This window comes from Elephantulus edwardii, unplaced genomic scaffold (assembly GCF_000299155.1).
Source record: "Elephantulus edwardii isolate Elephantulus edwardi_28Jun2011 unplaced genomic scaffold, EleEdw1.0 scaffold00325, whole genome shotgun sequence".
NCBI classification, from domain to species: Eukaryota; Metazoa; Chordata; class Mammalia; order Macroscelidea; family Macroscelididae; genus Elephantulus; species Elephantulus edwardii.
The window spans coordinates 2,301,411-2,315,172 of record NW_006400075.1 but is presented as its reverse complement, the minus strand read 5'-3'; the positions used below and the strand labels follow the sequence as shown (position 1 = coordinate 2,315,172).

The 13,762-nt window shown below is 50.1% G+C and overlaps 2 protein-coding genes and 1 pseudogene across 3 annotated transcripts in view; all 3 read left to right on the top strand.

The window, feature by feature from the left end:
- Positions 1-466: 466 nt before the first annotated feature.
- On the top strand, positions 467-955 carry LOC102843926 (annotated as a pseudogene).
- Positions 956-5,692: 4,737 nt separating this feature from the next.
- Positions 5,693-13,762, top strand: part of LOC102877647 (glutathione S-transferase theta-2-like) — a 49,960-nt gene continuing 41,890 nt past the window's right edge. Inside the window, exons 1-5 of one of the 2 annotated variants that reach the window (XM_006901420.1) lie at positions 5,693-5,804; positions 6,467-6,554; positions 7,118-7,268; positions 7,351-7,524; positions 7,805-8,014. In XM_006901420.1, coding sequence (XP_006901482.1) covers positions 5,693-5,804; positions 6,467-6,554; positions 7,118-7,268; positions 7,351-7,524; positions 7,805-8,014 — 735 coding nt within the window. Of the gene's footprint in view, positions 5,805-6,466; positions 6,555-7,117; positions 7,269-7,350; positions 7,525-7,804; positions 8,015-13,762 lie in introns of those variants that run through there. The other variant, XM_006901422.1, reaches the window with a different exon arrangement.
- LOC102846373 (glutathione S-transferase theta-4-like) overlaps positions 12,037-13,762 on the top strand; it is a 22,099-nt gene continuing 20,373 nt past the window's right edge. Inside the window, exons 1-2 of the mRNA XM_006901423.1 lie at positions 12,037-12,148; positions 12,688-12,775. Of these exons, the coding sequence (XP_006901485.1) occupies positions 12,037-12,148; positions 12,688-12,775 (200 nt within the window). The remainder of the gene's footprint in view (positions 12,149-12,687; positions 12,776-13,762) is intronic.

Below are 13,762 nucleotides of genomic sequence, written 5' to 3'. Positions count from 1 at the left end.
GGAAATGCTTAGAGAGAAGATGTTTAATGTGACGAGGTCCCAGAAAAACCCTCGGTGCTGACTTTCAAACAGCTTCCCTAGTAGAAAGAAGTGGGTGGAAGTTTCCCTTTATACGTTTTGTTGTAGTTCATTGCCAAGGGAATTGAGGCAGCATAGTGCGTAACATCAAGAAGACAAAGCAAAGAATTTATAATGAAATGTGCAAACAGCTTGAGTTAGAAAATCAAAAGGGAAGAACACACTTGGCATTTCTCAATCTGAAAGAACTGAGGAACAAATTCAAGCCTTGATTTGCAATCCTGAAGGATTCTGTGGGCAAAATCTTGAACAGTGCAGGAAGCATTAAAAGAAGATGTGGCTTTCCCAACCACTCCTGCCTCCCCTGGGCAATGCTCTGGCTGCACCCCGAGCTCTGGCTCTTGCTCAGCCAGCACCACCTCCATCCAGCACCACCTCCATCATGATCATGATCATCCACTGGGACCTCATCAGCCACAGTGAGATGATCTCCAACATCTACAAAATCCAGGAGATTGCTGATGGACTGTGTCTGGAGGCGGAGGCGTAGATGGTCAGCAGGACAGAGTGTCACAGTGGAAATCCTTGGCTGAAAGAGCCAAAAGCGTTATAATCACTGGTGTTGACATTGGCATGAATCATTACTTGCAGGAAACCAGCTTCACAAAAGTAGCCTGCATGAAGTACACCAAGGATTACATGAAATCAATCAATCAAAGGCAAACTTGAAGAACAAAACCCAGAAAGAGTAAAACCTTTTATGACAGGGGCTGTAGAACAGATCAAACACATCCTGGCCCATTCCAAAAACGACCAGTTCTTTATTGGTGAAAACATGAATCCAGATGGCATGACAGCTCAGCCTGACTACCTTGAGGACGGTGTGACTTTATACATGGTTTCCTTTAAGGGTAGTTTAGAAATGGAGAAATGTTAACCAACTTGTGGCACTTACTTGAATCCATCACCTGTCTTCCTAACTGCCTGCTGCTTTTCATTACCACACCAAGATTTAGACAAATGAGGCTGATGTCATCTTGAGCTCTTTGTTTCATTTTGACCTTTATTTATTTGGAGGGGAGGTATTTTTTTAAAGGGGAAAAAAGTTGTAGGTTGTCTAAAAATAAAATGCATTTAAACTTAAAAAAAAAAAGATGTGAAGAATACACAAAATAATTGTACCAAGAATTGGTGGATACTGAACCATTTCAGGAAGTAGTATTAAGAACAAGATTTAACAAAATGAAGGAAGGCTGTAGAAAGAAGGTTGGGGTGAATACCAACAAGATAAGGAAGGTAGAAACTCCTGCTAAAAGCAAAACTCAGGGAAAGTAGCTCCGACCAGATGAAACTCATGTTAAGGGCTGATGGGGGGGGGGGGGGGAGGGCAGACAAAGGGCTAAAACAAGATCCAGCCCAAGCAACCAAGGGAACAGATAGTGTTGAACTGAAGTCCTCACAGTGCTGACATACATAGTAAGAACTGTCCCTGAAGCAACCTAATTAACTCTGTACTCTAGAGACCTTTCATGCAACCAGTGAGGACAAGCACAATGGACTGGAGTAAGAACCACGCACAAAACCGTGAACTTCTGTAAAAACAGCATGAGTGAGATGGTCATATCTGACTTCTATCAACTTGACAAGAGGAAACTGCCAATATCCACTAAATCCACAATGCAAAAACAATCCCCCTGAGGTCAGACATGCCCTTCATGCCCCCACACCTATTTCTACTAACTTCAACAGCAATCCTACTGCCCTGCTGGGTCAGAAGTCCATTGCAATAGACCACACAGAACCATACTCATGATTACGAAGTTCATTAGGAAAGTTAGCATTGCCATTCAGACCAGCAATGGGACACACTCTCTCAGGACAGCTCCCAAAGTATACTTGTAGGCTCCTCACCCTTCAGCCTCACAGCCTTAGGTCAGTTAAGACATCTATCCCACTCTCAACTCCAGGCCCCAACAAGCCTGGGCAAGGCTCCCAGCTTTGGTTCTGTGAGGTACCAGTCCCGAGGTCAGCTCGATCTCATATCTGGTCTCTGGTTCTCTGTGGCTGCTGCTCTTCCTGTAGGGCCCCATCTGCGTGAGGCCAGAATCTTTTGGCTGTGAAGGATGTGTGCATCTTGCTGCTTCCTCTTCCTTGTTCATGTTGAGATTCCCAATTTCTATGGCTGAATTACCTCAATTTAATGGTGAGACCAGCCAATCCCCTTGTGGAGAGGCTAACACTCCTCATTTGTATGCCCCTGCCCATCCATGTGACAAAGTCAAAGGTAAGGGCTAGGAAAGCCATTGTGAACAATAAACCCTTGACACAACAACTGTCCATGACATCTTCCCATTGTCACAGACGCAAGCCCTGAAGCAGACCATCCCTCCTGTTTTCTCATCTTCCTCTTGGCAAGCTAGATATCCTGTTGAATCTTCATGCACAAACAAGGGCTTGTCCCACTCTAGAACTATTCTGAGCAAGACAAACACAGCTCTTTTAAGGGTCCTCCATGATTGCTATACAATAAAAATGGCTCTTTTAAGATTTACTAAAACCACTATTGACTGTGCTACTTTTTAGCATCATCCCCTCTCATCTCTCCCACCTGGCATAATTCTTTAACAATAGCATGTGATCAAGAACCAGTGAAGGAAGAACTTCAAGCTGCATTGGCAATTCATTGGCAAGACATAAGACCTCAGGAATTGGTGAAATACCAGTTGAGATGTTTTAACAAATAGAAGCAACCCTGGATGTGCTCAACAGGTAATTGGCTATTTGGAATACAGCACCTGGACAACTGTCTGGAGGATATCTTTCTTTGTTCCATTCGAAAAAAAAAAGTGGTCTAATAGAATGTGGAAATTATCAGATAATTTCACGAAAATCGTACATAATTGAAGATTTAAAAAAAAAAACAAACAAAAACACCAACCAACCAAATAGCTGGATCGACAAGGAACTGCCACAGTACAAGCTGTATTCAGAAGAGGCCATGGGACAAGGGATATCATTGCTAATAGAAGAAAAACAGAAAACATGTAACCAGAATCACCTTTCCTTCAGTTCCAAGAACAAGTTTCATTCTAAATCTTCACTCACAGAAACCTGAATATCTATTTCTACCAACATTCTGCATATAACAATTTAGGTCTTTCTCTAGCATGGGCCTCACAGCCTCTTGAGCCCTCACAGACAGAATCTTTAACATACACACTTCCACTAAAAGTCTATTTAAAGACACTTAGGCTTTTCCTATCATGGGGCATGTTGCTAGGAGAGACTATTCATTGGAGAGGGATATCATGCGTGGGAAGGTGAAGGCTTGGCAAAAGAGAGGAAGACCCTCAACCAGCTGGATTGACACAGTAACTATAGCAATGGGCTTGAATGTGTCAGAAATTGTGAGGATGGCCCAGGACAGGACAGGGTTCAGAGCTGTTGTTTGTAGGGTTGCTGCGAGTTGTACTTGACAACACCTAACAACAAAAATAATAGACTTCAAAATTCTTCCAATCTCTGGTCACTTCCAAAGCCATATCTACATTTTTACAGTCTTTTCTAGGAGGTTTGGGGTTTGTTTTGTTTTGTTTTTAAACAGCAGCACCACACTCCCAGTTAATGAAATCTCCATTAATTGTTCTTAACTGATGTAGAGGGGGCTCTGGTGGTGTCCATACAGAACTGTGCTGTTAACCAAAGAGGTGTCTCTCTGGAGGGTGAATCCACCAGCAACACCCTGGGAAGAGGGTGACCAATCTACTCCTGTGCAATCCACAGCCTCTGAGAACACAGTGGAAGGTCAGCTACAAATCAGTTCCTATTCCACAGCCATGGCTTCTTCTGATGAGTGCTATAATCACCTACTACTACATGGCTTATGAAAGGAGCCCTGGTGGTGCAGTAGATAAGTACTCAGCAGCTGGTGCTTCAAGTCTCTTGTCAAGAAGAAGGTGGGGTAGTCTGCTGCAAAAAAGAGCAAGGGGCCTCTGGGAATGGCCTCCAATGACTTTTAACTACTCCACAAAGGGGAACTGTCCCCACCACCAACATCAACAGCACCAGCACAAGACCAACTCTCATGGGTCAGACATGGCCCCACACTCCTGTACCTCTTTCTACTTATCTCAATATCAATCTTATTGCTCTAACTGGGTCTAAAGTCCAATGTAATAGCTCACACACCACACAGAACTGTACTGGAGAATAAAAAAGTCATAATGCAAGTTAGTAGCAGAATGCAGTCAGGACAGCTTCTTCTGAAATGTGCTCACAGACACCTCAGTCTTGAGCCTCTCGGCTTTAGGCCAGTGTTACAAAGTTCTTGGCCCTGTGAATTATGGCCCCTTACTCCCAGTTGTCCAACAAACTTGGACAAAAGCTCTAAGCTCTGGTTCTATGGGGGGTAGCAGTCCCAAAGTCAGCTCCATCTCACATCAGGTCCCTGGTCCTCTTCTTCAGCCACTGCTGCTGCTGCTGTATGTCTAACTGGCCAAGAATCTCTGGGTCTGAAGGGCACCCACTGCATTCCTAGTTCTCCTCTTCTAGTGAGATTCCTCTCCCTTCTACTCCTGGATTTGCTCAATTTAATGGCAAGACTAGCCAGTTCGCTTGGGCTAACTAACACCTCCTATTCACATATCCCTCCCCCCCCCCCGCCCCAACTACATGGTTAAGTCAAATTCAATGCCCAGGAAAGCCATTTTGAATAATGAACCCTTAATATCACATTTGCTTTTATAAATATCACAGCCTTCAAAACCCCCTAGGGCTGTTCCACTCTGTCCTATGGGATTGCTGTGGTTGGGATTGACCAATGGGTAACTGGTTTGAATTTGGATTTTGATAGATTTATACAAATGTATTCTTCTCTAGTTCTAGAGGTCCCGAGTTCAATACCAGTTTTCACTGGACTGGGAGTGTGCAGGAAGGTTTTGCATGAGTGCCTGTCCACTTGAAAGACTCTGGGCATGGGGCTTACAAGTGAAATCTGTACCCAACCAGGAGGGGGCTGTGGAGAATGCATGGTGGGCAGCAGAGCGAGATCAGGAGTCTGCACCTTGGCTGACTTTAGATACCAGGAAACTCAGGTTGTTTTGGAACTTACCAAGCCCGAAGAAGAATCAATGCCTATCAATTGCAGTGTTGGTGAAAAGTGTTCAATACATATGATTAACTGCCAAAAGGACAGACAAATCTATCTTGGAGGAAGTGTAACCAGGGTGCTACTTAGAGGCTCCTTGGATGGTTTTGATTTGAAAGACAGTTTTCAGAGACGGTGGGCCTCAAGTCCTGTCTAAGGCGTCTTCAGCCAGAGGCCTGCGCTCCCCCACAGCGTTGCACTGGTGTAAAAGGTGATGTGGCTTCTAGCAGGCAGCCCTTTCTCTCCAGGGTGGAGGCGGGAACGGGGCGGAACAGTGATCTTCTGACCGGGACGGGGCGGGGCCCAGGAAGGAACTGTGGGTCCCTAGATCGGGCGGGCGGAACAGGGACCACCGTACAGGACAGGGAGGAGCGAGGACGAGGCGGAGCCAGGGAGGAACAGGGACACTAGTCTCCTTTATCCAGGCCGGGGCTGGACCCGGACCGAGGTGCGGCTTAAGAATCTATTTTCTGGGGTCACCCTGAGCCCAGTACCACAGCTGCTGCCGCTGTCTTTCCCGTCTTCGCCATGGGCCTGGAGCTGTACCTGGACCTGCTGTCGCAGCCCTGCCGCGCCGTCTACATCTTCGCCCGCAGGAATCGAATCCCCTTCGAGCTGCGCCCCGTGGACCTGCTCAAAGGTGGGCGCACCCGTGTGCCTGCAGACCTGGGCTCCTTCTGAGTGCCTCTGGACTCCACGATCCCCCTCTCTCGTCCCCCAGGACCACTGGAAGCGATCCCTGCTCCGTGGCCTGGGCAATCTGACCCTGAGCTCTCCCCTTGAACAAAGAGTGTCAGTGCTAGGTGCTCTGTGAGGTGTGGGCAGCACCAGGAAAATTCCAAAATCTTTAGAGGTTTTGGGGAAATAGCACGTGGTCTGGCAGCTCTGAGACACACCAGGCCGAGCCTCCCCTGCCCTGTGCCCACCTCAGTGGGCACTGCTGTGTGCCTTCTGGTCAGCTCTGGCTCCTTTTGTGACAGCAGAACCGTTCCAAGGACTTGTGTGCTGTCGCCCCTGCAAGCAGGGCACCAGGCCTTGCTGCTGTTGTGCCAGGGTGTGGATTCAAACTGCCCACCTTCTGGGTACCAGCAGGTGCATGCCAGGTGCACCACTTCAGTCTGGGTGCAGTAACCTCTCTTCACCTCCTCCCTCCACTTACTCTTGTCTCCAACGCTACTGTCCACTCCAGGCAGGGACAAGGCAGGGGATGCATCACCCACCAGTGGGAAGCTGGCCAGGGAGGTGGGGGAAGACAGGACATGACAGGTGCCTATCGTGACCTTGTGCGACCCTTCCTCCTAGGACAGCATATCACCCAGGAGTTCTTCCGGGTTAATAGGCTGCAGAAGGTGCCTGTTCTCAAGGATGGTGACTTCATCTTGACAGAAAGGTGCTTCCCCTTCCCATCTCCCGAGACCCAGCCTCCCCAGCTTCCTGTGCTCCCAGCTCTTCCAGTGGCCTCAGGCCCACCCAGATCACAGAGGACTGAGAGAACAGCATAGGGCAAGTCTAGAGGGACAGGCAGAGGGACCTGTCGCTGCCAGTCTCTGATCTCTAGGGCCCACTTCTGTCTCTGGGGCCTCCCCAGCCCCAGAGGGACAGCATCTGGAGAGAGGATGAGGGACAAAAGTAGGGTCCACAGATGAGGACTGGGCAAGGCCTCTTGAGCTCCTCAGGTCCCTGGGCCCAGGTTTGGCCCCAGGGGACTCTGGGAGCCCTTCTGAGCTGGGCAGCCTTGGACAAACGGCTTTACTGCTCTGAGCCTCGGTGCAGCAGGGAGCACCTCCTCTGTGAGCCAACTCGTGGGCAGTTTGAGATCTGGGGTCTCATAAGGTGCAAAGCTGTGGGCATGTCAGACAGGAGGTGACTAGCCAAGCAGAGGCAAGGCCTGGGGTGCTGGGTAGAGAGCTCCCGGGAGCTCAAGAGGTCCTCACATCCTCCCTCCCACTTCAGTTCAGCCATCCTGATGTACCTGAGTGTCAAGTACCAGATTGAGGCCCAGTGGTACCCTCCTGACTTGCAGACCCGAGCCCGAGTCCATGAATACCTAGGCTGGCATGCTGACAGCATCCGGGGAACCTTTGGTGTGCCGCTGTGGACCCAGGTGAAGGGGGTCCTTGGGCGTGGACACTGTGGTAACGGAGAGATCTAGGGCTGCAGGCTGAGCTGCTCTCTGTCCTCTTCAGGTGTTGGGGCCACTCATTGGGGCCCACGTGCCCAAGGAGAAGGTGGAGCGCAATCGGGCAGCCATGGACCGGGTGCTGCAGCTGCTGGAGGACAAGTTCCTGAGGGACAGGCCTTTCCTTGCCAGCCATCAGGTGACCCTGGCTGACCTCTTGGCACTGGAGGAGCTTATGCAGGTATGTGTCAGGCTGTGGCTTAGAGCAGCTCCTTCTCCTTAGCCCACCCATTACACAAACACTGAGGCCCAGAGAGAGTCTCAGGCTTGCTCAGAACCTCAGTTTACAGGCCTCTTCCCAGGGTGGAGATGAGTGCAGGGATCACACCTGGTCCCAGCTCCTAGACCCATCACAATGGCTGGGACTCCAGTGGGGACTGGAAGTGCCTGGCTCCTGATACCCCTGAGCCTGAGCACGGTGGCCTCAGGACCTGACCACTGTCCCATCAATGTCCCCACAGCCTGTGGCTTTCGGCTATGACCTGTTTGAGGGGCGGCCGCGACTGGCAGCATGGCGTGAGCAGGTGGAGGTGTTCCTGGGTGCAGAGCTGTGTAAGGAGGCCCATGGTGTCGCCTTCAGCCTCCAGGAGCAGATGGCCAGCAAGACCCTTCCAGTCCCCCCACCAGAGGCCATTCCAAACATGCTGCGCCGCATTTCTAATATCCCCTGAGGCAGGTGATGGCCTCTGCTGCAGACCAGCTGACGCCTGCCAGGAAGCTAGCAATAAAGACCGCTTATGATAGTCATTCTGCTTGTCACTTGTCCCTGTAACCTTTTCATCCACCTCAGTCTATCATCTCTGATTTCATTTGCTTAAATGTAGCAAATGCAACCAGTAACAGATGACAAGAGCTGCTGGAAAGAAATAAGATGAATAAAGATAAATCCGTTAAAACTCAGTAAACATCCTATAGCAAGTTATATGATCTAATAGTGAGCACTCTGATGGCTTAGCCCTTAAGGCGTTGCACTGCAAACCCAAAGGCCACGCTTAACTAGGGTTCAGATGCGCTAGCTTCCCCAAGGGAGAAAAATGCACAATCTCTTCAGAAACTCTTGGAGAGCATATTATGTCATATATTAAATGTGAATACACAATAAAAGTTTTGAAAACTTTGAAGAACCAAGAGTTGCTGGCTTTAATTACATTGCTTTTTGCATGGAGGAAGAGTATGTCCAGTACACACCCTCCTCAGAGCAGCCAAGGCAGCATGACAGGAAGTCAACACGGACATATGACCCAAGTAGCTGGTAAAGTGTTTTTATGATTTTGAATCTGATTCCACACTTCCCCCATTCTCTGAGGGACTTTCCATTGTGTTCATTTTCAGAGTAGCCAACATGAGCAGTAGGACATCATCTCGTTCACTCAGTTTACTTGAGATGTGTTGACAAGTCTGCTGTCAGGGACCTCTCCAAATGATTGAAGAGCAATGATGTCATTGTGAAGATTAAGCTGTGTCTGATTCAGGCCATGGTTGTTTTTCATCATCTGAGATCTGGACAATAAATAAGGATGACAGAAGAATTGATGCCTTTGAGCTATGGTGTTGGAGTGCTGAATATCCCATGGACTGCTAAAAGAACAAACAAATATGTCTTGGAGAAAGTGCAGCCAGAGTACTCCTTGGAGGCAAGGATGACAAAGCTTCATCTTACATACTTTGGGCTTGTTGTCAGGAGAGGCTATTCCACGGAGAGGGACATGGTGGTTAGAAATGTGGAGGGTCAGCAGAAGAGGGAAGGACCTCAATGATTTGGACTGACACAGTGACTGCAGCAATGGGCTCAAGGGTGTCAGAGATGATGAGGATGGCACAGGATAGGCCAGGGTTCATATCTATTGTCCATAGGATCGCTATGGGTTGTACTCAACTCGACAGCACCTAGCAACATCAGTCTTTCATTGTCTTCCCTCTTTGCTCCTAAAAGGGGAGAAACTAATTGTTGTAACTTAGACGGCTGCTCACAGGTTTTTAAGACCTCATTTGTTATCTAAGTAGGATGTAAAACATTGTCTCTGTGTACTTTCCCAACTGACTTTGATGTCCCTGGAAGGCATGTGGTATTTTTAGGACAAGGCTTAATCCTGTTGCCCCATGGTTATGACGATGCCAGTGAATTACTTTGAATTCCAGTTGTCTCTAGCCATCCCAAAGCTCCTTGCACACATACAGTAGCCTTAAGTGTGGCTGATGGTAAGCAGGTGCTGACAGACATGCCTGTGGCCGCTTTTGCACCCCTCCTGTGCAGTTTGTTTCCTCCTGGAGCTGACTCCTGTGGTGCTAGAGGCAGGCCAGGAGGACAGAGATCAAGGCTGGGGTCGGCTGACAGCCAGGGGCAGAGAGAGGGCAGGCCTCAGAGCACACAGGGAATGGACTAGAAGCCAGAGACTTAAAGCCTAGGACGGAGCAGAGACAAGTCAAGGAGGTACCTGCCACTGTGCCCACAGTCTCCCAATCCAGGAGTGGCTGGTGATGGACAGCTCCAGAGAAAGGAGCTGTGAAGAAGTTCAACAATGAAGCCCTAGGAGTGAGAGACAGAGGGAAACAAGGGGGAAATGCAGTCAGCTTTTGAAAAAGGTATTGTCAAAGGAAATGGAAACGGCACAGAGACAGATAAGACACAGATAAGGAAATGATGGCACAAGGGCAGAAGAGAGCCTGGCCACTCAGCATCACCAAGACGGGAAAGGAGCTGCCACACGCACACAACTGTGCCTGGGTTCATGTAATATGCGTGCAGAAAATGAGAAGCACCCCAGGAAATGGCAACTATTGTAGTGACCTAGTGGTAAAAAGCTGCCCTGCAATTCCCGAGGCATATGCTCCATGGGAGAAGGATGGACAATATCCTCTCATGTGATTTACTGCCTCTGAAAATCCTCTGGAGGATCAGCTATGGATTGGTTCCAACTTGGCATCAAACAACAAATGAAAAGTTTAACAGAAGTATTTGTGTAAGAGTTTGAGGAAATCTCTCTGGAGTTAGAAAAGAGAGAAAGTAGATAGGTTAGGTTCCCTGGTGACTCAAACCACTAACAGGATGGTTTGAAGTTCAAACCTGCCCAGTTAGATCATGTTTGCACAGTTTGGTGGGTGGAGGGAGGGAGGAAGCAAATGGGAAAGATCCAGGCTAAAAAACAGGGTGATGATGGGCAAGGTCCAATGGTGATTAATTTTATAAAGCATAATACATGAAAATAATTGCATGAAACACAATGTGAATGAACATAGTGAAGTACAATGTATATAAACTTTGTAAGCAAACTAGTTAAAAAAAAAAGGAAATGGGGGAGAACTATACTTGGCCATCTACTTTCATGATGTTCCTTCGCTGAAAACCTGTGAAGCCTGCTTTGCCTGGGATCATGGTGATGCCATGAGCTGGAAGTAATTTAACCATGGTGAGTACACAGGTGCCCAGTGCAAGAGCCCAGCCAATCTGCAAAGACTGAAAGAAATTAAATGAAAGGAGTCATTACCATCAGCTCACCGCACACTGCCTGTCACCTTTCTCAAAGAACCTAGTGAGCTAAACGGATGATATTTCTTTCGGTTCCTAATCTCACAATGATCATTTTATTGTCCTATAAAATACGGAAGCTTGATCGCATACACTTTGGACATGTCAGAAGAGACAGTGCTTGGAGAAGGACATCATGTTTGGAAGGGTAGAGGGTCAGTGCAGAAGAGGAAGATCCTGGATGAGATGGATTGACACAGTGACTGTGACAGTGGGATCAGGTGTGTCTGGGACATTGAGATTGGCTCAGGACAGGATAGGGTTCAGAGCCATTGTTCAGAGGGTCACTATGAATCACAGTCGAATCAACTGAGCATAACAATAAGAACTAGAAATCTTAAGGGAAGCTCCAAAATACTGAAGAGCAATGATGTCAGTTTGAAGACTAAGGTGTACCCGATTCAAGCAGTTTTCGGGTTTGCTGTTCACAGGGTCGCTATGAGTCAGTCATACTCAACTCAATGGCAGCTAACAACTTGTGGCATAGTGGTCAGAAGCTGTGCTGCAATTCTAAAGGCATGTGGTTTGAATCCACTAGAAGATGGGCAATTCCCCGCAGCCCCCATGTGATTTACTGCTTCTGAGAACCCACTGGAGAGGCTTTGAGGGGGCAACTCTTACCCAATCACATTTTGAATGCCCTCCAACCTGAGGGCCTCATCTTCCGATACTATCAGGTGATGGTCCACTGGTAATTCAAGCTGCATTTTTAAGCCATTTCACAGGCATTTCAGAAATGGATGGCTAGCCCTACTTAGAAAGCCTTAGAAGATGGGACAATCTCCTTCCGGCAATTTACAGCCTCTGAAAACCGGCGTGGGGGGGGGGAGGGGTGTCAGTTATGGGTGGGTTCCGACTGGAAAGAAGGGAGCAACAAGTCTGAAAGCTGAGCCAGTAGGGCGTGTCTTTGGGTCCACCTCAAAAAAGGAGGTCAGAGGTGAGAGCGCTCCGGGCTGGGCTTGCGACACTACGTGGAATTGAAGGAGGGACAGACGGGCTCCTTGTTTGGAGGGGGAACAACCATCGCCAGAGCCACAACAGAGGCCAGGGGGTGGTGGCTTAGCAGGCTTTCCTCCCAGTGGCCGCGGAGGGGCGGGGAGAGACATTAATAAGAGTTGAGCAATCCAAGTAACCAGAAGGGTGAGGTCTAGCAGGGGCAGGGCGGCCATGGGGCTGGAGCTTTTCTTGGACTTGTACTCGCCCCCCTGCCGCTCAGTCTACCTCTTTGCGCGCAGGAATGCCATCCCCTTCGAGCTGCGTTCAGTGGAGCTGATGCGAGGTGAAGGGAGCACCGCTCCGCGGTCTGCGAAGGGACCCTCGGGGCGAGGGGGAAGACGCGGGGCGGGGGGGGGGAGGGAAGAGCAGGACGAGGGGGAATGTCACGGACAGGGCGCGCAGGGTGAAGGAGTCACACGGGGTAAGAGGGCGCGTGCGAAGCTGGAGCGAGGGGAGGCACACAGGGTGGCGATGGGGAGGACGCCAGAAGCTGGCGAGGGGGAGCGCTAAGACCAGGGAAGACCCGAGACTGAGCGAGGTAGGGAGCACCGAGGGACGCGGGGCTCGAGGCGGGAGACGAGGCTCGCGGAGGAAAGGCGGGGCGCGGGGGGAAGGCAGGGCTCGCGGGTGGAAGAAGCGGGGCAGGGAGGGGAGGCGGGGCTTACGAGGGGGAGAGGCGGGGCGCCGAGGGAGGCGGGGGTCGGGGAGGCGGGGCCCGCAGGGGGAGGCGGGGCTCTCGGAGGTGTTAGGTCAAGTGGGATCCCTGGGCGAGGTGGTCCCAGGAACAGGACTTTGCAACTCCGTTGTTCTCTGCTGTCTCAGGTGAGCACCTCAAGCCAGAGTTTCTGGAGGTGAACCCGCTGGGAAAGGTGCCTGCCCTTAGGGATGGTGACTTCAGGCTGGCTGAGAGGTGAGAGAGACCTGCCAAGCCCCTAGGACCAGAGCGGGGTCAGAAGGACTTGAGGCGTGGAGGGGAAGGAAGCTGCCATCACAGGAAGGCAACAAACACCCCTGTGAGGGAGCCAACTCCTCAAAAAGTAGTGATATCCCCAGAAATGAGCTCATGCCCCTGAAAGGGACTTGACGTCCCCAGGAGGGAATTGACACCCTCGGAAGGGAGCTGGCACCGCCAGAAAGCTGACACCCCTGGAAAGGACCCGATGTCCCCAGAAAAGAGCTACCACCCCTTGTTTGGAGATCTTTACTCTGTGAAGCTGCGCAAGTCACAGACTGGAGTAGGGATCACCTAGGAATGACACAGGAAAAACGGAGTTATTGAGATGGGGAAGGGATACAGGTCACTGAACCAGAGCCAGGTCACAGTGCACCCCACTTCCTGCTGTGCCCTTGGAGCCAGTGAGTTGAAGGTGGAGAGAGCTATGGAGCTCAATTGAGTGTCTCTGATGGACAGTTCTGCTTCTGACTAAAAGGGTGAGATTTGAGTCCATCCAGGGGCACCTCAGAGGAAAGGTCAGGCAGTCCCTTAGAGAAGAAGCCAGTTACTGGAATTGTCCCCCAAGAGAATTCCACTCTGACACTCATGAGTCCATATGGGCTGGAGGCAGCTGGTTTTGTTCACCTGTTTAAGGGGAGGAGGAAGGGTTCCAAGACAACAGAGCAGTGTGAGAGTCGGCTGCTGCATGGGGGCCAATGAGGAGGGTCCCTCTCCCAGAGGTGGGTGGGAGAAGACCCAGTGGGGGTTCCCTGGGAATGGAGCCACAAGCCCTGACAGCTGGCTGTTCGCAGTGTGGCCATTCTCCTGTATTTGAGCCGCAAGTTCCAGCCAGCTGAACACTGGTACCCGCCAGGGCTGCAGGCCCGTGCCCGCGTGGATGAGTACCTAGCATGGCAGCACAGTGCCATCCAGCTGCCCGCCACCAATGTCTACCTGTGCAAG